This window comes from Juglans regia, chromosome 7, assembly GCF_001411555.2.
Source record: "Juglans regia cultivar Chandler chromosome 7, Walnut 2.0, whole genome shotgun sequence".
Taxonomy (NCBI): domain Eukaryota; kingdom Viridiplantae; phylum Streptophyta; class Magnoliopsida; order Fagales; family Juglandaceae; genus Juglans; species Juglans regia.
This window is the reverse complement of record NC_049907.1, coordinates 1688871-1715142: the sequence shown is the minus strand read 5'-3', so window position 1 is coordinate 1715142 and position 26272 is coordinate 1688871. Positions and strand designations below refer to the sequence as shown.

The window sequence follows — 26272 nt, the reverse complement described above, 5'->3', positions numbered from 1 at the left end:
AGGATGAGTTTGAATTTTAAACTCATCTTAGTTTATCATTATAATTTTTTAAAATTTTAATATAAAATATAATAAATAATTTAATTTTTTTAAATTTAAAAATAATAATAATTTTAAAAAATAATATTTTAACAATATTTTAACATCTCAACTTAACTCAATTCACTTTAACATTTAAATACATCTGAATTAAGTTTGTGAACAGCAGTGATAAAATAACAATAAATAAGTATTAAATAATAATAATTAAATATTAAATAATAATGAAGTGAATACCAAACATATATTAAAGATCTCCGTATTCTCAATTTTCTGATCCAAATGCTCTATTTACGGATCTATTTATGAAGCTCATGAAAATCAGTTTCGATTTTATTAATCTATCTACCGTTTCATTTAAAAGTTTAAATTAACATTTTATAATTATTAATATTTTAATAAATACATTATTTTATAATTACATTAACATTAATACCGATTTTGATGAAAATTTTTTTTTATTCCACGCACTTAAAAAATAAATAAATAAAAAATAAAAATCGATGTAATAGTGCTGTGTAGAAGAAGTCTTGATTGAAAGTAGTAGAGGTTGGGGTGGGGGGAAGCGGCCACGTGGTGGGACTTGTACCAATCAAAGTTTAGCCTGCTGACACCCTAGACAATTAATTCACGAAAGGTATCCGTGAGTCGTGATGATGGCTAGCATACTCCTCTATACGTTTTTGTTTTTAAATATATATTTAATAATTACATGATATAATAGATGATAGAGTGAGAGGTTTCAATATTCATCTCAAACCAATAAACATAACACATAAATAAATAATAATAATAATAAAAAAAAAAGATAAAACCAATGACTTGACCTTCATCCATTTTTCACAAGAAAAATATTATATAGTCCGATAAACGAACTATAATACTACGATAAAAAATCACAGTAAAGTAATTTATACTTTATTTTATTAGTTTGGACTGACTGTAAGAGACTTTCAATACCTCTTTCTCAAGATTCTTTAGTTAGGAGAAACGAAAACATAGAAAGATAACAAACAGAAGATGCATCAAATCGTCGACGAACAACCATCAAGGATTATGGTGGCGCGTGAAGGCCACATGCCACTCTACGAGTGTGGTATAGATGATATGCTTTACACACCAACTTACAAATAATGTCTCATCCGTCATAAATGTATATCAAATAATCTAAAAAACTTAATGGTGTATTTAGCTTGTGAGGTTCAAGGAAGAGGATTTGTATATGAGTTTTTATAATTCAAATATTTTGTTTTCTTCCTATATTAAAATTTGAATTTGCATCGAAATCAAACAAGATTTGAAACTTTCAAAATCTTGAATTTGAAATCACGGCTGATTTTAAGTTCAAATATAAAACCAAATTATTCTATTCAAAAGCAACCTTATTTAAAAATCAAATCAAAAATATTTGAACATGTAAAACTTATTAAAAGCCCGTAGAAAATTGAAGCCTACAAGTTAATCAGACATAAAATAAGCAGAGGGCAATGGGACATAAAGATAGGGAGAGTACATAAAGCCAAGGAGATAAATTAGAACAGGAAGGGGAGGTAGCAGAAGAGAGGCGTTGACTTCCTTTTGAACCCTAAATGAAAAGGAAGGACCAGAGAGCAATTCCTTAAAGAGCTTGTATCAAACTTTATTTGTAGTGAATTTACACCTATACCAGTGGACGTAAGCCTAAGTGCCAAACCACATAAACACTTATGTTGGGACCAAAGCACACCCCAAAAGATCCATTGAACGAGCCTACTGAACTGGACCCTGCGTACAAGGTGAAAAGATAGGGCAAGCGGCCTAAAGGTCCATCACTTAAGGACAGAGGCAGAACAGCCCAGGAAAGTGATATCCCACCTCATCACAAGAAGCCCCATCGCAAAGAGCATGCACTACTGGTCTGAGGAGCGAACATGTTTGTGTCATGAAGAGGCTTGGTGAGAACCTCAGAGGGCACACCAAATTAAATGCGCTGATGCACCCACTTGAGAGGGGAAGTCCGGGAGATGCAGGAGTGATCTTGAGGCTCAGAGAAGTTACCGCATTAAGTGAGATGATGCGCTCCTTAGAAAAGTACTATCCCGAACAATTGAAAGTAGGGCCGTAAATGAACCAATCTGTTCAATAGCATGCTCGGTATTCGCTCGGTTAAATTCGAATCGAACTCAATTCGTGAAAAAAAAAAAGATCGCTCGTGAAAGCAGATACCCGCTCGAATTGTAAATGACACATACCCGACAAAACTCGACTCGATTCGTTAGCTCGACTCGATTAAAACTCAGTCATATATTGATAAATATATACATACACCTATGTATATATATACACACACATATATATATATATATGTAGTAACTAATAATATAAGCAAATCACGTTTATAATTAAATATATAATATGTAATCTAATTACTTATATCTATATAGTGAATAAACTTCATAAGTATATTTTACAATTTGTATAATAATTAGTTGACAAAACTTAATAATTTAATATACTAGTATGTGGGAACTATATATGAAATAGATATATGCTATTGTATTAAGTGTATGTACTAATAATATATGTAGACATATAATATATTGTTATTTTAGATAAATATCAACTAGTTAGATATTAATTATTTATAAATTTTATAATTCAATAGAGATTCTATTTGTTAGTTGTATAAATTTAATATTAGATTTTTTATTTATTTTTATTTTTTAATTATTAAATCTTATTCAAAAAATACAAAAATCCACAATTCGAGCTCGAGTTTGGCTCGACTCGAACTTGTTTGTGGGTAGGGCTGTGCATCCGGATCCAGATCCGAATTTGAAATCCGGGCGGATATCTGGATTTGAACCTGGATATACGGTTCCAAACCGGATATCAGCATTTTTTTTTATGGGTTGTTGTTTTTTTTTTAAAAAAATATGTTTTTACCACTTTTAAAACGCTTTTCTTAAAAAAAAAAAGACTTTTTAACACTTTTTAAAAGGTTTTTTCATCTAAATTTGGACCCGTATCCGGATTTAATACCATATTTTTCTGTTTTAGGCATTTTTTTAAATTTTTTTTTATTGTATATTCAATTTTTTATAAAACAAAATAAATAATAATAGACATCAACATTCACAATACATTACATACGTTATATTGTTGTTTACAAGGAATAGATAGTAAAAAATTTAAAAGCAACAACAAAGAACTATAGAATAACATTTGAAGTCGAGCCCCTATCCTCTTCAATCTTTATTGTGAGTTGTGGGAAACAAAAAATTGGAAATCAAGAAATTAGTAAAAAAATCATATCCTAACTGATATGCATATATATTAGAGAAAAAAATAGATAGTGAGAAAGCATAATAAGCACAATGGCAAGCCATGGAAGATGCATAACACAATGTTTCTCTTCACCTTTCACACCCCACCATTGTCTTCAATAAAGCTCATATCAAAGAAATAACTTCACACAAAATAATCATCTCAGCAAGTGATGAAGTTCACTTCTTGAGAAAAGACAAATGCCTAGATGAGACTAGAGATCAAGTGAGGCCTATTAAACTAGAGTATGCGTTGGGGTTTCTGATCAGATTTCTCTAGACCCAGATCCAAACCAAAAAGGGAAAAACGTTTAATGAACATAGTCCCAACAGATCCAAAAAAACAAATAGAAAAATACCCTAGACACAGATCCAAACCAAAATATTATCGAGAAATAGAAAGGACAAAACAAACAACCAAGAATAGATTCAAATCATTCACTATCGGCTAGCTGAACAAGTCCGATATGCAAGAGATCTACGAGAACTTCAAAACCAAGCCATAAATATTTCGCACAAACCAAATCTATACTATGAAATTTCAAAAACCCCATAAAACGTTCAAATCTAGAATGACAACCAAGATTCGCAAACCAAATGGTTATAGACTCAAACAAAAATTAAAATCCGATCTAATATATCCATATCTACATTTAAAAAGCGATAGATGCTCACATGGATATGGACTCAAACAAAAACGTAAATCCAGATCTAATTTATTCATATCTACATCTAAAAAGCGACAGATGCTCACATGGATATGAACTCAAACAAAAATGTAAACTCATATCTGGGAGAAGCTGCACTGTGAGAGAGTGAGTAACCATATTTGAAACCCGTTTGTCCCAAGTTTCCTTAGTAACCAAACAGGAACGAACTAAATCGAGAGAGAAAGAGAGAGGGAAACCTTGTGGATCTTATTTTATAGCCTTCGGCAAAGACAATGGTGAGAGAGCGAAGCCTTAGAGTGAGGGCAACGATTATGCAGAGCATTTGAGGAAGAATCGAGCCACAGTTCCTGCTAGTCACTGGCAGCGATAGATTTCGTTTAGAGATGCTAGGGTTGAGAGAGAGAGAGAGAGAGAGAGAGAGAGAGAGAGAGAGAGAGAGAGAGAGAAAGAGCATCGATCTCAGAAAAATTTGTTGGGTAAATTCATTTATTAGCCCGTATTGGGATCAAGCAGAGGGAAAAGAATCCGGTTACGGATATCCGGTTTAAAAATAAGATCCGTAACCGAATCTGGGCGGGTATAAGAATTTTCTACCTGCCCGGGTTTCCGGGTTTCAGACTGGACCGGGAAAAAATCTAGCCCGGTTCTACACCCCTATTTGTGGGAGGAGCTCGAGTTAAGTGTTTAGCTTATCGAGTCGAGCTCGAACAAAGAATAAAAAAAATCTCGAGCTCAGGCTCGAGCTTGAGTTCAAGTATTTTGAGTTGAGCCGAACTCAGTAAATCAAAAACCGACTCGACTCGACTCGATTACAATCCTAATTAAAAGCAGTAGAAAAAACTCTTACCGAAAACAACTTACAAGTAGGAAATAGAGGAAGATCTAATTAGGCGTTGGAGGCTAAGCCCATCCTCTTGACTATACTACAGGCATTCAACCGTGATCGAAAAATACATCAACAGAATCTTGAGTCCATTTCAAACGCTTCCTTTCGAAATCTGCAAACTCTTTTAATAATAAATCTTAATAATACACGTACAACTCTTTACTACTAATTTTATAATCTATCAATACAATAATGCCCATTTATTAAAACAAATTCCAATTTTAGAAATCTATCGACCATTTCATACTGTGTTGGAAAAAAAAGTAAAAAATTAATTATTATAATGAGAAGTTTTCTATATTTTTTTTTAAAAATTATTTTTATTAATTACTATTTACTGTCCTACGTTCCACGCTTTATGAAAAATATCCCGATTCCCCACCCAATTTTTTTTTTAATAAAATTACTCTTTTTAAACGGCGAGAGCCTTGAAAGGTTACGAGGACGCCCTCCCGTTATGATTTCCCAAAGGATTGGAGAATCTGGACTTTGACAGATACTGGGGGATTCTTGAAGTGGTGACGAAAACATGAGCACATATTCTTCATTTTTTTCGTGTTTGTGAAGCTTCCTTTTTCTCTTTTGGCTCACACAGAACCTGCAACTTTCTGACCCTTTCAAACACGTACGAGAGAGAACCCAGAGGAAACTCTCTCTCTCTCTCTCTCTCTCTCCGTGTATTTGACATGGAGGAAGAGGAAGGGATTGATCGGTTGCCCATGGACCTGCTGGCTCATATATTCGTTTTCATCTCTTCCTTCACTGATTTGGCTCAGTATGTCATATTACTATATATTTGACAAATCTTGTACCATGAAAATTGATTGTTTTATTGACATGACATCCCCTTGTTTCAGGGCAAGAAGTGTGTGCAAGAAATGGAAACGGGGAGTGAAGCGGTCTTTGGCTCGGAGGGAGTCTCTGACTTTTGCTGGTTGCAAGATGGATGATGAAACCATCGCCCGTCTCGTTCGCCATGCTTACAGCCTCAAAGACATTGACATGTAATCTCTCTCACTCTCTCTCTCAGCCATATGTTTCTGGAAATGTCCCTTTGCTGATTTTCTGCATAATTCGCATATTTAAGTGATGGGTATTATTGTCAGAGGGGATGGAAAGAAAATCAAGGGGGGGGGCGGGGGGGTTCATTTTAGTGATGATTTTGTGGGATACATGTTCCATTTTCAGAGAGTCTGCTATGGCCAGGTACGGTACCAAGGAAAAACAAATGTTTGGTAGTGTGTATTCTGATCATTTATTCCTTCCGGATTTTTGAAGGTTATAGGTGTGTATTTTCTTAACTTTTTATTGGATAGGTAGGTGTGTATTTTCTTAACTTCATTGGAGATAAATTTATTTGATCAAATAACATTAGAAATTTCGGAAGATTGGTAGTGACTAACGACTAACGTTGAGATGCCAGTTTAACATGGAGGCATGATATTGGGGCTCTTCACGGAAAAGGAAGTTTGTTATTGATTTCTTCCTCCAATTTGTGACTTCTGTATGTTGTTTAATTAGCGTCTACTTTCCTAGTAGTTCAATTCTTTGAGTAAGGCTAGACTTAGATTTTGGTGCAGAGATAAATTTGATCTGGCGTTAAGGTAGATTCATTGTGCGTAGTGTGAAGTTATGCATATACAACTCCTCACCTCAGTCCACTTCAGGTCAATCATTGGGTAGTGAGAATACCTAAGAAGTGTTGAAAATGTTTGTGAATAGTAGTCAAAAAGTAATGAAAAAGTAATAATAGAATATTGAATAGTAGTAAAAAGTATGTGAAAAGTAATGAATAGTAGAAAAAGTAGGTGAAAAGTAATAATAAAGTAAAGAATATAGTGTCTGTGTTTGAGAGTACTTGAGGTACTCTTGGCTGCCAAACAAGTAATCTCATCGGACAAGGGACCTTGGAATGAATAGGCAGTCATAGCTATGCCAACATTTCACACGACAGTTTTTGCTAATTCACATGAACAGAATATGAATAGACCTGCTTTTTCTCACTTCTTGGGGGTGGTCTGCATGCTTCTTGAATAGCTAAACCTACCTGTCATTAATGTCTGTGTCACAGGTTCTTTGTCATTGTGCTTAACAGCAAGCAGTATGAGTTTTGGAGTTAAAATGGGAGGCCTCACTTCATGGTAATCTAAAGAAGGGGGCCTCCAATACCAAATCCAAACCTATTTCATGCAACCTAGTGTGGCATTCAGTTAATCAACATGTGCTTTTGCCAAGTCTAGAAGATAGTTCTTTTGCATTGGGAATTGACCAGAGTCTGTCCAAAATTCTTAATTAGTTGTGCCAGCTTTAATTTTTGGCCTATTGATAATCCAGGGGCTGTAGTATTCCATACTTTCTGATTTCCAGTTTCTTATTATGATTATATAGAGGTATCTTGGCTGCATTCTTATGTCTTCCATGGGGCTGAGCGGTGAAAAGGAATTCATGCAGCCATGGAAAAAAATTTCTATTTATTCAACCTAATCAGTTGAGATTAAAGCATAATTGACTTGAGCTGAGCTGAGAATGGCTGCAATTTTTATATTATTCTGATAAAGCTAGTGGCATACCATACATATCAAAAAAAGAAAAAAACTAGTGACAGACCAACTCACGTAAAACATGGTTAATTCGTTTTAAGGCTGAATGAGAATTTTGATAGTTTGTTTTGGCAAGTATATGGCAAACTAGTGACAGCTAACTCTTGACATCTTTCTGCAATAAATCGAGTAAAACTGTCATGTACTGCATCAAGATTTAAAAGGGAGAAATTTAATTTACAAGTTTCAAAATTCATGACTTATCTTGTATTTTTTTTTCAGTTCAAAGAGCCGTTGGGGTTGCCAAATCACGGATAAAGGACTTTACAGAATATCTTTGGCCAAGTGTGTCAGCAATCTGACATCCATATCTTTATGGGGTATGACAGGGGTCACGGACAAAGGTGTTGTTCAATTGGTACGTGATAGTTAGAATTAAGCCATGCAGACTAGTTCTAAACTTCTACAAAATTTCTCGAAACTTGCAACCGAGGATCATGGTTACGCAGTTTTTGACGTCTTAATAGATGTGGTAATTTGACTTGAAATAGAATCTAGAACAGTAGGATAGCACTTGGATAAAGAAGATCAAGAGTGGCGGCACCGTGCCATCCTGATTCAAGTGGGATTTAGAATTGGAAAACCATCACCCAAAGGTGCTTTTAGGAAAGCTGGTCTGAAACTTTTCACAACCAGTTTTGATGACAACTTATTTCTTTATTTTCCATTTTCATTGTCTAAATCATCCCAGAATTGATGTCTTCAAGAGATTTGTTGATTCATGCATTTTGCACTATTATATGAGATGATATTTTTTTCCCAACAGATGTCCAGAACTAATTCCTTGCAACACCTGAATATTGGTGGTACATTTATCACAGATGAATCTTTATTTGCCATTGCAGATAACTGTCCACATTTAAAGGTAAGTTAATGGGAATTTCATTGTAGTCTATAACTTTTTTCCACAAGGGGTTTTGAACTTTTGAATATTGATTCCTATTTACGTCTAGTTCAGTGTTTTTTTCCCTATGTACATCTGGACAACCCAAAGCATAAGTAGATGTCACAGATGCATGTATCATGTTCATTGCAGACTGTAGTTCTGTGGAGCTGCCGTCACGTGACTGAGAATGGGCTTCTTGTTCTTGTAAATAAATGTCAGAAGCTTGAATCTATCAATGTATGGGGAACGAGAGTTCCGGTCGGCTGCTTCATGGGTTTGCTTACTATTCGTCCAGGTCTTATGATAAAAATATAAGATGGTTGCTCTGAAACACTTCTCTGTGGCCCCGCTGCATAAATTATCTTACGGTTGCTTTCTCAATTGCTGTGTACAGATTGTTTTTCTCTGTATATCCATCTCAAGGTGAGTTTATCAGCATAATGAAACTACAATAATACCATTAAATTCTGCTTCCATGAATCAAAATTCAAAGGTCTGATTGTACTTTCACTATTTCTAAATCAATCTTGTGCACCCTTTGGGTATTATATGTTGTTATGGGTTCGAGTCATGAATATTCAACTATATTTAGAACTTCCAAAATGTATGGAAATAATAAATATCTTGAATATAAGTTCACCAGGAAGATATGTTTATTTATATATCCTTTCAGATGAGACCTAATAAAAATGCTTATTACGTCTCATTTATTTCCTTTCTTCTTTTGGTCAGGTGACTACTAATAACAATGTTTGTTTGCGATTAAAGAAAATGGGCATGCCTTGTATAATTTCTACCAAACAATTTACCATATTTAACTCTTTGTGATAACCATTAAGGGTATTTGATGGAAAGTTACGAGTTCAAGTCTCCATAAGCGCAATAGGAGATGAGACTTGTGTCAAGCATCTCTGCCTATCAACTTAACACCACTTTATCCTCGTGGTCTCGAGAGAATTACGTGTAACATAGCGGAATCAGTTTTACACAAGCAATTACATTTGCCAACAAAAGGCCTGACAGAAACACATGAAAAGAAACGTTAATTGAGCACAATGCAACTAATAGAATTTGACAAAATGGGAAATTAAGGCCTCGTTTGGTTACGCAGTTCAGATAAAATGAGTTGAGATATTTTGTTAAAAGTTGAATATAAATATTATTATAATATTATTTTTATTTTGATATTTAAAGAAGTTAAATTGTTTATTATATTTTGTAAGAAAATTTAAAAAAATTGTAATGATGAGATGGTTTGATTTTGTGTAACCAAACCAACCTAAATTTTGGGTACATATGGCAAAGGGGATAGCTCGAGAAGAAATTGCAGGTCTACATCTTGCAAATTCAGCAGTAGTACTCAAACAATTGCAATATTATGAGTTTGACCTCTCATTTTATCATTATCATGAAACATCCACAGTAGCAGCGTCTTTACTAGAAAACAACCAAGATGTAACATCTAGCAATCCAGGGTACTTATCCATATATTGGAAAAAGAAAGATCGCATGGACAATCCCAATCAATTTGTAATTATCTGTCTTGATCGCAATCGATTCCCTGTCTTGACACATGCTGGTTACCAACTAGTTCTATTATACATTATTCTTACCAAGAAATTGAGCGGTTGCATTCATCAATGACCAAAAAAAAAAAAGGTTGCTATGGATTTTGAGTGAGACCCCATAAGAAGCCTTCATCTAATGAACCAAGAATAATCCAAGTACGAGCAAATTTTGTCATTTGATTATTTTTTCAACCAACACCCTTGCTTCTAACCTGAACAGCTATGGTAGCTGCCGTTTGTCTCCCCACCCACAAATCTAAAACGCCCACCCTCTTGGACCAGTCTTAGTCATCGCCATTCCGATAATGAGTATAAATTTCTTTCCTTGAAATATTTTGATTCATTATGTGCAGCTAAAAAAATGCCTCATAACATGATCGAAGCATTGGATTTCAGGATTCAACCGAGGCTCTGTGAAGGACCTTTTGCAAAAGAGCCAAGTGCAACAGATGTGCACCTCTGCATCAAACATAGGGATTTCACATGGCAGCAAAGAGAAAAGATATGATAAAATCTTGGTATCTAACACATATCGTGTTAAGGGAAAATGTGTACCTGAACCACTTCTTGGTACACAGTGGTTCCCTCTAGGCCACTATCTTTGTTTTCTTCCAGTCCAAACCCCTACCTCTTCGTCTCAATACAAGAATCTGACATGTTCTTCCTTTACAATGAGATTTCGTAACACCAACAAGCATTTCTTGACCCTCAACTGAATAAGCAAGGGATGCAGTATACCTATTTTGACTATAAGTTAAAAGTGCTAACACACTAGCCTCTCATCAAGAAGTAGCTCATGCCTAGTCCTATAATGAGCCGTGGTAATCAGAAGAAAACTGCCATTAATGGCAAATAAAACAAGAAAAGAATGAAGCAACTTGGAGAATGGGCTGTTGAAGCAGATCTTGAGAACTGAACAGATCCAGTAAAGCTTCCTGCAGTATTGGTTAATGGGCTTGGATTAGGAACAGTTACATTCTTGCATGACCCAAAAGGTGCTCCAGCCTGCAAAATCTCATCAATATTAGTGTCTTTCACAGATACCACGATGCATACAATAAAATGTCATAAGAGCATGGACAAAAGCACATAGCATTCAGAAATATTGCAGACAATGACATGTCTGCCATTCAATGTCCTATGAAGGTCTTTAGAGTTGATACAAAACTGAAAAATGTAAAGATAAAGTTTTCTCCAACAAAATTCTTTCATAAGAACAGTTCTACCTCTCACCCCATTTTGACACAATTGTTGCACTTTCTTGCATGCAGGAAAAAAGAAGAAGAGAGAAACAGAGCATGGTTTTATAATTTGGTGACTAGTAGCAATATTTGGTCCACTTTTGCTTCAGTAACCCTGAGTTGGAGTAAAATCAAGAAGGAGACCATCTGTTAAGAACCATGCTAAAAACATCAGGCAATCTCTGATGTTTGTTGTGATCTCTACTCAAAGTTGACATACAATTTGGAACAGATAATTTTAGCCAGAGAAAAATCAGCCCAATATCTTGCAATCAATACAATATTGGATTTGAATAAAAAATCATTTTAAACACATGCTCAAGATCAAGTGACAGCTCCTTCTCATATATAAGAAGAATGGAAAAAGAGATTACAGGTTCAAAACCCACCATGTCCGTCACAATGCATAAGAGTTCATAATCTACCAAGAAACATGTGGAATTTGAGCAATAACAACTGAATTAAAGTGAGCAAACCTGGCAGGCAGTAACAGTACTACAACCACATAATGTCTGTCCATTGATTCTATCGGTAGCATCAAACACACCTCCTCCATCACTCCTCTGCAATATTTTTTTATCACAGTTATGATGTTTACATGGAATATATTTTCATTTCTGACTCATCCATGAATTAAATCTCCCTTACCATGTAAAAGTTGACAGCCAAGAAGTTAGGCATCGAGTTCCCTGCTGCTTTGTAACAGGTACCGACCATCTCAGCCAGTGGAGTTGAATGCTCCTTGCAAGCTTCAGACTGAACTGGAATTGTTGGGAAGTAATTCTGAAAGAACAGAGATGCACTTCTTGAATTCAGCGGCTTTGACTCTTTTCTCTTAGGACATGAACCTCTTACCACCCCAGGATCTCCAGCTGAAACCAAATCCATTATTAGACCATTTTGGACATTGTGGATACAATACCAAGTCATAACAATATTTACATTCTTATAAAGCTCACCTTCATTTTCCACCATGTACTTCCACTGATAAGCAATTCCTTCATCAGCTTCCTTTGAAGTGGCAGAAGTAAAAACTAGGAGCCGGTGATTGTCTTGCACCATCTCAGTCACAGTGGGCCAATCTTCACCCTTTTTGGGCATCTTGGACACGGGAAACCAATACTTGCCCAACCCAGCATTGGTGAACAGATTTGTCAACCCTTTGGGAGCTTGCACATAGTCCTCAATAATAATGGTCACAATCTCTGTTGGGTTTTCACTCAAGAATGCTTCCACTTCCTTCAAAGTGTTAATTGCAGGTTGCTGAAAGATTTCAGTGGATACATTATTAAATTTCTTTATGTACAGACACTTGTGAAAAGATAACTTCAAAAGCCAGAAGTTGAGGAAAAGAGAATTACAAATGCAGTGAAGTTGAAACATTGCCCTCGAAATGAGTGGCAGAGCCAGATATCGTTATTGAAATCGTACATATCCAACATCAATCCCCTCACTCCGTTCTGAACAACACCCATGAAACAACAACACATTAACTGAAGAAAGGTCCTAACAGACATAAAAAAACAAAACTATTTCTCATACAAAGTATCGTCGCCATAAGTGAGCTCATCACTTTGTTTATCAGCATAAAGAACACTAATATATGTAACATTCAGTTTTATTTTATTCTCACAAACCCAAAAAAGGCATCAATGAAATTAAAGTTAATAAAAAAATTTGGGCGATAAAAAATAAAACCACATACTCTCAGCTGATTAGTCACAGTGTCTTCTTGATTGTAAAATGTCAATCTCTGAACACCCGGCAAAGGCGGTGCATCAACAATACTAAACGAATTGTGAGTCACCACCCATGAATACTTATTGAAGGGAAGCCCGTTAACCTGGACACCAAAGGATTGCAGTTCAAAGCCACCACCAAAATCCACGTAGAACAAGAGATTGAAGACAGCAGATTCAAGCAATTCAGCTCCAAAAGGGTCACGCCCATCATAAAATTTCGAAAACTAAAAGCTTACAATTGAGGTGGGAATGGTGGCTTGGCCTCTGGTGCAGAAAGGCTGAGTCTTGCCCAGAGCAGGGCAGTTGCCACAGTAGAGGCCAGCCCCACAGTCTGTGGCAGCTGAACAAGCTTCCAGAACCTGGAAACTCTCGAAAGCTCAGTTCTAAACTCAGAGAAAGGAATTGAATTCACACAGATCTTGAACCAAATGAGATTTTACCAGCGAGAGAGAGAGACAAAGAGCGAAAGAAGAGGAACTAACCTGGCAATTCCCATTCGAGCAAGCAGTGGAAGTGGAGAAAAGGACAGAGAAGAAGAGGGAAAGAAAGAGGTACTCAATAGCAGGAGCTCTGCACATTCTTCGGTGGTCCGGAAAGCACGCCAACATGGGCAGCTTCCGATGCAGAGCTTCCGAAGCTATGTCTGTGTGTGTGTGAGAGAGAGAAAGAGGGGGGCTCACAAAGCAAAAGAGGAATGCTTATACAGTGTAGGGGAGCTGACAAGTTTCTTTGGAGATTAAACGCGGGCTTTATGCTTTTCTCACCTTTGTTTCTCTCTTATTTTAAGGTACCAACCGCAACCAAACACTTTTTTGTTTTGCCAAGGTGGAGTTGGATTTAGGACAGCGAGAGCAACGACGTCGTTTCTATTGCATGTTGTTTATCAAAGTTCGCTTGGTAAGAATTAAGATAACCTCTCAAAAACAGGAAATTAATATATCGAAGAGAGTTATGAACTTATGATCTTTGGCCATGGCCGTATATGAATTGGAATAAAGACGGACCAAACTACTGAGAATGTTTGGTTTTGGTTTTGGTTATGTTTTTCTGTTCTTTTGCCATTTGGATTATGTTGCAATTAATTGTGGTTTTGGCTATCTTTAAAGCATTGGGTTTTGCCCCCCCACTCTTCCACCTACTTTTGAAGTGCTTCTCACATGGTGGGGTAGCCTACTTCTGCTCAGCTGAGCAACGTCTGGCGACCGTTTGCCTTTGTGGGCCCCAAGATGACCGGACCTCGCCTAGCAATAAATAAAACATTTCTGAATTTCAAACGTGTAGATTAGATTGCTTTGGTCGGTAAGAAAAAAGCTCCCTACATTAATCATTAGTTTGGACTTTTGATTCCTTTCCCAAGCGATCAGAGTACATATTGGTAGGATTTTTGGCCTACTTGTATAAAATACTTAAATGTAAAAAACGAATCATACTGAATCATATATTCAGCTCTGAAGTAAAATGAGTTGTTAGAGAATATTCAAGTTAAAATAATGGAGATGGCAATGAATGCCACTCTCCCAAAATCAATACGTATCAAGAATAATACTCCTTTCCCCTATGGTGTCTGTCAATGGGAGTAATGCCTCTTCCTGTAAAAAGAATGACAAAAATTTTGAATGAGACTTTTGAATAAATCCATAAGATTAAGCGAGCTTCTTGGCACGGCCACTTGAAGGAGCACCCTCCTCCTTTTTTGATCCAGATGCCTCCGGCTTTCGAGCCCAGGCAGGAGCTCTGTCTGGTTCGTATCGATAATCATAAAAGAGTTCCTCCCCAGCACAAATTCGTTCCTTGGCAAATATACCAACTCGGTGATCCCCGGCAACCATAATAACCTAACCTCGAAAGTTTTCATTGAACACGATTAGTAATCAGGAGGACACGCGTACTTTGCTGAATCAGATAATAGGGTAACCACAACCAATGGCAGTCAAAATGGTACCTTAGCATAACAATTTGGATCTGGAGAGTGGTTGGCAAACTTCAATTTGTCACCCTTCCGGTATGCATCAAGGACAAACTGCAGAAACAGTTTCACAATCTCAATTCATATTTGGAATATAGAAGAAATCTAGATTAGATTCAATCTTCATAAGAAAAATTTTTTTTTCCAAAGATAGTATCTCCCTTGCCTGATCATTCAGATTGAAGAGAAATGACGAATTTTCACGGTCATAAATCTTTCCACGTTTATCTGCTTCTCGATGCGAAATTAGCTCCCCAGTGTATTCACCAAGATATTCATGCTTGCTTACACTATTCTGGAGGATCGCTAAAAAAATGTCACTAGGAAGAAGGAAACCAAGCACAAGAATAACATCAGATTAATAAATTACCTTGAGGAAAGCTCCCCATCCAGATACATCAGATCTACCAAGTAAAACCTGCACACAAATGAGAATCAAACTATGGCCATCATAAGGGTACTGCAAAAAGTAAACAGCGTTTATAACGCAGCAGTCCGAGCTTCAAACAAAGCAAGGAGAAACTGGCAGAATACAAAATTTCATGACAGATATCACTAAAAGCACATGAACATAGAGGAAAAACGATATAAATATTCAACATAGACAAAGAAAATTGAGTCCTGTTGCAAAAGTTCACTAACCTGCTAAAGTAGACAAGTTGAAATTTTACAATAACAATAAAACGCACATCAATAAGCCCCTTGTAAGTCTAATGAAAAATCGCATTCCTCAATTAAGGGACCCTCAAGGACAGCTACTTAAGGGCATATAGGAATAAGATAAGTTAGACTCATTTGTACACATAAGAAAAGTTGACTGAATGGTGTTCACAACGTAATATGTACTAATAACATAAGATGACAATTTGCAGATGAAAGAGAGTCACTTCACTTCGATATTTCTCCCCAAAACTAATAGAATAACCCACAAGAAAAGCTTCACAAAACCACTTGAATCAAATAAATTAGAAAATAAAGGGTAAAACCGGAATGTGGGGGGGCAGTACAATTACCCTTTGTTGCTGTTTTAGAAGAAGCTTCATATTTCTACATTCATAATTATCACCTCTTTGGCTTGGAACCCCAAAAGTACCATCTCCACAGCTGCAAAGCCATTTTAATGACACAAAACAGTCAATTTTTATGAAAGAGAGAATTAGAATCGGAATTTATTTAGCTAGTGAATCCTATTACAAACACCATTACAAAATATAATCCTGAACGGAACTAGGTTTTCAAGAAGAAAAATTGACAATGAATGACATACAAACTGTGATCCCTCTTTAGGGATATTTGTTATCCCTTTAAAAGGATTTTAAAACTTATTACCTAACGAGAAGCAAAAATTCTTCAAACCCCACAGGTATAAGTGCATATTTTTTACCAGCTTCTAACTTAGCAAATAACCAAACCTTCCAATTGGTCTAGTACTAACTGATAGCATCATTCAATTTCAAAAACAAAACTGAAACATCAAATTGTATGGCATTTTCTTTTCTTTTTGTTTCTCCTCACCCCCATCCCCAGTTTGGATGAAGGAAACTGTACTTGTATTTACAAGGCAACCTCCAATCTAATATTTACTTATTGAATTTTACTTAAACCACTTAGAAATAGTTACCTGATTTCCAGAAGTGATCATGTGTACAAGCAGAGAGTATGGGAATTTACCTGATCACCCTCTCAGTGATGTGTGCATGATTATTAATTGTCTTCCTAGACACAAGTTTTGTTAAAACATATTTCAACCTAAGGTCTATGAAGTTTTTATTTAGAATTGCAATCTCATCATTGTATTCTACCTCACATCAACATCCCCCATTTGTATTGCTGAACTACATTTCAACCAAAGAATCTCTAGCGGACAGATTGATAGAAAATGGTGAAACAAAATATTAAAACATCAACAACTACGAACTCACCTGACCCAACAATTCCTACAAACATCTGGATCACATTCTCTGTCTGCAGCAAAGCACGGACACTGACGACTTCGACATTGACTTTTAGCACAATGGCAGCCTCTAAAACGGTTCTTGCAACTCTTTGGACATCTAGATTAGGAAAAAATATATCAGCTGGAAGCATCCAGAAAAGTTTAGTAACTTGGCAGAAGGAGAGGGGAAAAACGAGAAAAGCCTTCGTATTTGATTTCAACAATAATCACAGTAAAATAGAAAAGGAAACAAAACTAACCCACAGTACTTTTCACAGCAGGTCCCATTTTGAAGACAAGCACACTGCTTGCCACAAGCAGTTTGGCAACCACATGGATTGTACTGCCGGCATGGCTGATCTTTTCTCTCAGTAATTCGTTTCCGGATTGAATGGTAAGCAGCAGACTTCCAGGTATACTTCAAGCGACGAACTCTACCCCTCCTACGTAAAAATCTTGATCTTCTTCTCACTTCATTATTACCCTAGAGTTTATTTCACCCCAGGACAAAAATGGAATCGCTTGTTAAGGCAGGGAGGATTCTAAGACAGATGCACAAGCACAATAAATCACTAAGCATAGTTTGATTTAAATCAACCTTAGAATAGCCTTCAATAAGAGAGTTTGCACCATCACCAGCTTGGCAGGACAGCTTACTCTCAGAGCAATTCATGTATTGAAAAACCTCCCAACATGTCTTCATACCATTTAGAAGGTTCCTAGCAATTAAACAACTGTCACAAAACATAAGGAACAAACATTAGTGGACGAATTGATAAGCAGTAGGCAGGAGATATCTCATGGTAATAATATGGCAACCAAATAAATTCTGCAGGGGGAAGAGACAGGCAAAAACTTATCATGTCCAACCTTAGTAGTAGAAAACTACTAATGTCCATGGTTTGAAACAAAACCCGAATGCTTCAATAATTGTTCGCTCTTAGGGCTACATTTTACTTACAAAAAAACATTTATCTGACTCTCAGGCTAAACAAACAGAGTTCAGAAGATTTCAAATATATGGCCAGACCAATTATCTCATGTATACATCATGTCCAATCGTAGTACCAATTATTATTTCAACAGAGAACTGAAAAATCAATATATTTGATACAATAGAATTGTATCCACTGACCTATTCCTCCCAAAAATTTCGACGCCTTTCTCAAAAAGGCCTTTTTCAAAAGCTTTCCAAGATTTATTATCACTCGATTCTTGTTTATATGCATTTTCATCTACGAACTCTTCTTTCCTCGAGTTGTCATCACTGCTAGCAGCAGGTGGATCTGTAATCATATCATTTGATGAACCATCAGGAACCTCACCCGGCACAACCTTGTGACTGGCTTGAATTGATGATTCCTTCCTTCTCAACCTTCCACTAGATGGGGATTTCACATTCTTATGCATAGAAGAACTAGTATCATCATTTTCCTTACATGCATTAGATTTAGGTTTCATCTCGCCGGGACAAAGACCTCCACTCACAAAGGAATCACAATCATCAGAAGCTACCATTTTCTTCTGCTTTTTCTGCATGCAAACTAGAACACGTTCGGCAACTCGCTTGCTGTTCCTCTTACCAATTCCACATTTTCCTGAAAGCTTAGTTTTGCGAGGTGATGACTGGTGGGTAGAAGTGGTGTCATGCCCGGGGCCATTCTCGGAGTCACTGCTTTCTGATACATTCTTTGCATTTGATGAAGCACTTTCACTTTGGCAGGACTTCACCTTCTTTCTAGCAGATGGACCAGGAGCCTTCTTCCTGGATGATATCTGAGCCCCAGCACTACCAGATGAAGGGGCAGATTTTTCTTCAAAATCACCATTAATGGAAGAGCTCCCTCTAGCTATTCTTTGCGACTTCAATGCCTGATATGAGTGAATATTATGCTACTTAAAGAGTTTGCTTGCCAATTCTAAACACATATTCCCAGATACACATATCACCACAGTAATGCACTGAACACATACAGATCGATAGCAATGTAGGCCACATGGTATATTTTCCTCATCTGTAGGGCGCCATGAAGGTTGTTTCTCAGTCTGAAAACAACTTGTATTAACGAAGAATGAAAGAATCCAGCAAGGTATTTGGATAACAATTTAATAATTAAGGTAAAAATAAAAACTTACAGGAAAGACAAGATCCTGTGAGCATCCATGTAATCTGCAATCAAAAACCTGCCAAAAGAAACAGAAGAAGGCAAACAAATCAAAAGAGTCGTATCCATGATGTTAGCACAAAACATCACATAAATGATAGAGCACGAGGATGGTGCTTACAAGACATCGGCGACAAAATAGGTTGTCAAAAGAATCCAAAGCTGCGTCAAGATCTTTATCAAGAAGAGAATTCCCATTATGCAAAATGTCTTCATTATCACCATTCTTAGAACCTTCCACAGCCTTCTCTTCCTTAATAAGAGTTTCGTATCTTGCCTGTATAAGATGTTTGATCGTGTTTCATATCTCTGTAAAGCCAGCACAAACCAAATGGGAAACGGCTGGACCAAACTTTACACTATGACCAGTCCTAATCAGATCATAAATAGGATAAAAGCATAAAGAAGAGACAAAAATGTTTCCCAAAGTTAAAATGCAACAAACATAAATGCAAACCTTGACTTCACAAGGGCTTCTAGAAAAACATTGTGCTAGTGATTCCAGCACTTGATCTGATAAACCAACTTCCTTGACAGTCATGCTGGCAATGCCACAACAGAATGCCACAAGACTAGTAAGTTTCATTTCACATCTAGTATATATCATTAGAAAAACCCAATATAAAACATTTGTAGTATGACCAAAAAAATAAATCTTAAAACATAGTAATAACATAAATATGAAAAATCCATCTCAGGAGAAAATTCTGGAAAAAATAATAATTGAGTGGAGTAATAAGTAAACCGCCCAGCAAGTTTGTCAAGCAAATGAACAAAGTCAACACAGTGTCAAATATGTAAGCAATGTACTTGGCACAATCATTAAAAAACATGACAAAAGTATAACTCTCAAACACCATACATTTCAATGAGGCGCAAGTCCTGATACACTTTCCATATCATGAATATGTTGAGAAAAGTTCTTACTATTATTATCAGCTGAAAAACAAGTGCATATAAGGAGCCAATATCTCACAAAGAAAGAATGAGAAAACCAGGAAAAAAAGTAAGTGGACATGGATGCTTCATCACAAGTTAACATCTAGAACTACCGTCAAAGTAGACCAGAAAACCAACTGAAGAGGCTTCGGTCACGTGTAATGAAGGCACTGCTAAGAAATCAGAAAACGGGGGAAATAGTTCTTGAAGCAAATCCAAGCAATTGAAAAAAGGCCTTGTCTAGGTTATCAGATTTAGTCCAAATACTTAACAAGAATGATGGAGCTAGAAGTTAGAACTGCACCATCAAACCATCCAGAAGCTTCTGCAAACGTGAGGATTAAACAAGACAACACCACAGATTATTTAAAATTTCTCAATAACGAAAGGTTTGAGAAGGCAAAAAAATGAGAGCATGAATGCTTTTTCTTTGTTGGAGGCTGTTATTTGTCAAATACTAGCCAGGCCCTAGTAGATTGGAATAAAAAAGCTGCTGAGGATTCATAATTATCATCTGCTATGAAATTAGTCTCATTTACAGAATAAACTATGAATGGGGAGAGGGAGAGGGAGAGAGAGAAAGACACACACACGCACAACAAAAAAATGTACAATGTTAGTAGACTATGGCCAATGTAATTGTTGTTGGTGAAGCTCAAGAGAGATAACCAGGGCACAGCCTATGGAATTGCATTTTCTTTCTATAACAAAATAATGATTGTATGCAAATGCTTTTGAAATAAAGCTTGGAAAGAAATCAACAAATCACAGATAACACATTAACAATTGCTGACATTTGAGGAACAACAAGAAAGGACCACAGAGAACACTGACTTAAGACTTTTTTTCTATAAGCAATAAATATTTATTAAAAAGCACAAAAGGACCAACATAAGCCGTATGAACCACATTACTCAATACCAACCGAAGTATGTAATCTTCAGATTCTATAAAATCTTTCTTCTCTTCATCCTCAATTAGTTCTTCCTCACTGTCACTACAAATTAGTGCTTCACCACCATTTTGATCATAATAGATTCTTCGTCGACCAACCACTGACTGATCCTCTGTCATTCTTTGATTTCTGCACCAGAATTATCATAAGATCACCTAAATCTCGAGCTAGATAAAAACTTTTTTTTTATAAGTTCAAGCTAGATAACAAAAACTAACTGCAATTAGAAATTGAAAATATGAAAATGACATCAGTAAGATGCTATTCCATATAAATTTATATATTCTTAATTGCCAATGAGCATTAGCTCAAATGGCAATTCTTTCCCCCATAAGAACCAGATAGGGGTATGGTTGTGGATTCAAAACCTACCAGATGGTTGTGCAATTTACAAATTACAACAAAAAAGAAACAGTTTATAAATCCTTAATCAGGTAAAAGCAACATCCCCTGATTATGCAACATCTAATGATTAGTAATGGAAAGCCAGAATCCACAAACTAACAGTGATTACCACTTTGTGAAGAAGAAAAATTGGTAAAAATCACAATTTCGGTTTTAAACATGTATGCAGACACGTCATTAATATATGGTGCAAGTAATAGAAGGTACCATCCACAGCCAAACTAATATTTTTAAGGGAAAAAAGAATAAATCCCAACACACCTGTCCAAGAAAATCCATGTAGTATAAGGAGGCAATCTTTTTGCTTCTGAGATCTTAATGGGACGAACTGCATTCTTCACTGGAACATTAGATCCTAGAAGAACTGCAGTAGAAGCAGGGGCATCTTCTTGAGAGCTACTGCTATCCATATCCCCATCACTTGCATCAACACCATTATGCATATCAAGCGCATCTTTCTGCCTCTTTGTCAGTAGATCTATACTTCTATCAGTATCATTAGTCCTACCGGTCCTTCTATCCATAGAAAATTTATAAAGATGGTTTGTCACACCAGCCAATTTCTGCCTATTTTCTTCCATTTTATTCTGATAATTAAGAATACAAAATATTAACAAACACAATCTCAAAATAGTACTCTCAAAAATAAAATATCAAGACCAAATATTATCTAAGGCACGATAAGAATGCACCTTTACAGAAACAGATCGGCCAGCAGCAACTTGCTTCTTTACAGAATCAATGACAGTTAAAATCTCCTTCCGAATAAGACTTGTTTCCTGCAGTTTCATCATCTGTAAACAATCAACAGGAGTATAACCTACTTATCACATACAACTCATCTAATAATATAGTCCAAATTAACTTTCCTAAATCACATTAATAAGACATGCGCCTTCCCTATTTCAGTAAAATTGATGTAACATACAATTCTTAAAAGCAAAACTTGATGACAATTTGCCTCATAATGATAACAACAATAAAGACAACAACAACAAAATTCTACAGAAACTCCAGCTCAAAACCTAAACACAGCGTATTGCACACCAGAAACTAGTTAATAGATAATTGCATCGAAATCTCATGTGTGCAAACGCTGCAACGGGTGAATTTTCAAAATTTTAAAAGCCTTCCACGAATTTCCTTCCAAGTTATAAGGTGGCATTAGACTTTCTAACGCGAATGCCGTGTGCTGTTGTACATTACGTGCACCAAATAGACATGCATTTGACAGGCATCCATACCGTTTGCCCTAAAATTCACCGAAATTGACACCAAAACCTAATTAAGCCTTCGAATACACAATGCAGCTAACTATCTCTCTCTAAATAAACCGAACTTACGAAAAAATATACAAACTTCCATTAACATCGATTTTTTTTAACAAAATAAGGTAATTGAGAAATTGCTAAAACCAGAATTCCCATGGAATATATAGTGTATGAGATAGGAAGCTCATACCGAAGCGTCTTTGGGAGGGTCCAATCTGGTGGTAGAGGCCGAAGGCGAGGTCTTGGACGCCATTGGCGGATACAACGGAGGTCTTTTGGCTTATCCGGACCCGATTCGGCAATGGCGGCAGTTGGGATCGGGATCAGATTCATGCAGAGGCTAATGATGCTGGAGATTTGTGGAGGAACTGTACGCACCGTAGGGTCTCTATGTTGTTATTTTTGGAGCGATTGGGATTTAGCGGTTGAATGGAAACCCTAGCTAGCCACGTCTTCCTCGATTTGGGAATTTTTAGGCCATTTTGGGTTGCTTAGGGATTTTTTTAAAATTTAATAATAGTGCTTATAATACTCTGATTTTAATGGAGAGGTTGAAAAGCGCGTTTCAAACAGCTGGACTTCGTCGTTTTGACTGGTTAAATAATTTGGGGGGAAAAAGGTCAGTGCTGCTCTATTTTGAATTGTACACTGTACAATAGTAGCACTACCGACTACATGCCCTTTTGCTGTATCTATTTTTAAGCAAATATTAGATTTTATACGCCAAAAATTTTTTACTCAATGATTTAGCTCTGTTTGATTTTGAAAAAGTGGAAAAAATAAATTAAGCTTTTGAATTTTGGAGCTTATCCCTTTAGACTTTAGAGCATCTACATTGACTTCTTCAAATAACATTTCATTTCTAAATTTAAATAATTTTATCAATAATTAGCCCACATTGAATGCTATACGAGGATGGATCACAAATATTTTCGAATGTGGGAGAGAACTAGCAATTATTATAATGAGCATAAAAATACTAGCATGGCAAATCGTTCTGGGGGATCATTGACCAATCGATGGTCGGTGATCCAAAAATGCACAAATAAATTTTGTGCTGCTATAGCTAGGGGTGAAAACCGACGTCGTCGGCGCGGTTTTTGGGCAAAACCGACGCCGACCGACGGCTGGAAAAATGGATGAGGTGCCGACCGTAACCGATCGATGGCGAGGAGGACACCGATCGAGGCAGTTCTCTGCCGGTTCTCGGTCGGCGTCGGTTCTTTTACGGTTCTAGTGAGATAATTATGAGAGAGAATGAGAGAGGGAGAGATGCATAGGAGAGAGAGAGAGAGGGTTACAAAGGAGGGTTCGGGGAAGAAGAAGATAGGGGGAGAAGAAGAACTCTTAACGAAATGACGCCGTTTCACTTAAGTTTAAGTGGAACGGCGTCGTTTCAGACTTATTATTTTGTTCTTACGTCCTTAATAAAACGACGACGTTTGGTTTAATACCAAACGGCGTCGTTTCCAGTATCATTTGCAGTACTTATTAACTAAAACGGCGTCGTTCAACTTAAACTTAAGTGGAACGACGCCGTTTTGATAAGGGTATATTAAAAAAAAAAAGATTTTATTATATCGGTCGGTTCAGTGGTCCGGTCCAGCTTCAAACCGAGACCGAACCGCTGAACATCGGTTTCTTGAAATTTCCACCGCACGCCGACCGGTTCTCCACCGGTTCCTGACGCGGCCGGTCGGTTCGGGTCGGTGGCGGCCGGTGCTGTCGGTTTCTGTACAGCCCTAGCTGTAGCTCAAATATAATTTTTACATCCAAGTGGTGCAACAGAGCAGGACAAGATATGAGTTTCTAACTAAATTTCATTTTAAATCTTCTTGTTAAAATTCTATTATAACTTTCTTGTTACATTGACATATTTAGATTGAAAGAGCTAAAATCATGTATAGAGAGACTGAGAATGTCACATATAACATGGAACATTGTTAGTGTCTATTGAGACACCAACCAAAATGGCAACAACACGTGTCCATGTTGTCTACGAGAAGGAAACCACATGGAAAACGCCATGCTATGGCAAAGTCGACTCCATTAGGAGACGACGCGATATATGACAACGTATAGGTCTTTTTTGATAGACCTCTAGGCAAGAAGGCTGAGAAAGAAAGTGAGAGAAAAGGGAAAGCTACATAATCATATAATTCAGAATTTGTTGAGGCCTTAAATTGCATGACAAATGATAGAGTTGTATTCATGTCTGAAAGAAGGCAAATGGCCAGTAAATTGGATGCTGATAGGGCTAAATTACTAGCGAAGAAAAATATGAGAAATGATACGGAGAATAGGAAGATCTATATGGAGATAATGAAAATGGATCTTGTTGGCATGAATAGAATGCAATGAGAATATTTCTTAAATATTCAAAAAGAGGTTTTTGAGAAATCCATGAAGCGATTTTCATCTCCATCTCTATTTTCATATTTTGAAGATGTGTAGCCTTTTGTTGGTGAAACATTTTGGAGTTGTTTTGTATATTGTGGTTGTATTTGTTTTGGGGTTGTAGCCCATGATTATTTTGTGGTTTTTTATTATTTTGGATCACAAATATGAGTGTGATGTTCATAATTTTATAGCCTATTCATTACTCTTATTTTGCATTAGTTGATGATGATGTTTGTGAGAATTAGCTTGATTGCATTGAAGATCGATGTAATTATTTTGATAATATTGATATTGTGTGATGAAATTTTGTTTATTGGATTATGAAAATGAAAATGAAAATGATTTTTTGGAGATTATAGGAGGTTATGAAAATATAATTAATTAAAAAATAAAAATTAATTATAAAAATATAAAAATAATAAATAATAATATTTTATTATTATATAGAGTGTGATGACTAATCCAATATAGACTTTAAGTTTTGAATGGTTAGCTAAAAGTGAAAAAGTTACATATTCTTCCAAATTTACAAAATGAAATAGCCAATCAAATGCCAATGCTCTTATTTGGTTGCTGAGAAAATAAAAGGATAAATTTAGGCTCAATTTAGTTTGAGAAATATTAATAATTTATCTTATTTTATTTTATCTTATCGTTATAATTTTTATAAATTTTTACATAAAATATAATAAACAATTCAATTTTTTAAATTTTAAAATAAAAATAATATTATAACAATATTTTATTTAACTTTCATCTCAATTGATCATATAATCTCAACTCATTATCAAAATCTAAATTAACTCCATCTATATTTAGTTCCATTTTTAATTGCTAGTGAAATGTATCACCTCAAGTGCAGTTGGTAGTTTTGTTGGTCTTGTTTAAACGTTAAGATGAGATAAAAAGTTTATAAATAGTAATGAAATGGCATGAGTTAAAATATTTAATGGAGTTTTGGAAAAGGAAATAAAAAATTAAATAAAAATATTATTATAATATTATTTTTATTTTGAGATTTAAAAAAATTAATTTTTTATATTTTATTTAGAAGTTTGGAAAATTTGTAATGATTATATAAAAAAATTGAATATTTGAAATTGTAAAATATTTGTATTTAAATGATGTTTGGATGTTGAGTTGATATCTCATCTCAACATCCAAACGAGGACTTAGGTCTCGTTTGATTATGCAATTTAGATGAGATATTTTGTTGAAAGTTGAATAAAATATTGTTATAATATAATTTTTATTTTTTAATTTGAAAAAATTGAATTGTTTATTATATTTTGTTCGT

At 35.8% G+C, this 26272-nt stretch overlaps 3 protein-coding genes across 5 annotated transcripts; 1 reads left to right on the top strand and 2 right to left on the bottom strand.

The window, feature by feature from the left end:
- The first annotated feature begins 5359 nt into the window (after positions 1-5359).
- Positions 5360-8768, top strand: LOC109009097 (F-box protein At5g67140). Its single transcript, XM_035692125.1, has 5 exons — positions 5360-5676; positions 5759-5905; positions 7724-7859; positions 8268-8366; positions 8538-8768. Exons 1-5 carry the CDS (start codon positions 5588-5590, stop codon positions 8700-8702), a joined length of 636 nt encoding a protein of 211 aa, XP_035548018.1. The 5' UTR covers positions 5360-5587; the 3' UTR covers positions 8703-8768.
- Positions 8769-10460: 1692 nt separating this feature from the next.
- On the bottom strand, positions 10461-23868 carry LOC109009096 (PI-PLC X domain-containing protein At5g67130). Of its 2 annotated transcripts, XM_018989446.2 has the most exons (9): positions 23856-23868; positions 13421-13607; positions 13175-13297; positions 12902-13039; positions 12558-12656; positions 12156-12459; positions 11845-12068; positions 11673-11759; positions 10461-10960 (listed from the first exon to the last, which is right to left on the bottom strand). In XM_018989446.2, the coding sequence occupies exons 2-9, from the start codon at positions 13544-13546 to the stop codon at positions 10781-10783; spliced, it is 1281 nt and encodes a 426-aa protein (XP_018844991.2). In that variant the 5' UTR covers positions 13547-13607; positions 23856-23868; the 3' UTR covers positions 10461-10780. The 2 variants fall into 2 exon arrangements, with proteins under 2 accessions (XP_018844991.2, XP_035548015.1); XM_035692122.1 differs by lacking the exon at positions 23856-23868 and having other exon boundaries at positions 11845-12459; positions 13421-13704.
- Positions 14366-23077, bottom strand: LOC109021270 (histone-lysine N-methyltransferase CLF). Of its 2 annotated transcripts, none has more exons than XM_035692120.1 (17): positions 22766-23077; positions 21997-22098; positions 21566-21891; positions 20870-21028; positions 19463-19547; positions 19127-19282; positions 18977-19024; positions 18815-18886; positions 17976-18712; positions 17439-17574; positions 17101-17324; positions 16827-16958; positions 15918-16008; positions 15275-15322; positions 15071-15199; positions 14881-14958; positions 14366-14773 (listed from the first exon to the last, which is right to left on the bottom strand). In XM_035692120.1, exons 1-17 carry the CDS (start codon positions 22826-22828, stop codon positions 14582-14584), a joined length of 2778 nt encoding a protein of 925 aa, XP_035548013.1. In that variant the 5' UTR covers positions 22829-23077; the 3' UTR covers positions 14366-14581. The 2 variants fall into 2 exon arrangements, with proteins under 2 accessions (XP_035548013.1, XP_035548014.1); XM_035692121.1 differs by having other exon boundaries at positions 21997-22083.
- Positions 23869-26272: the final 2404 nt, after the last annotated feature.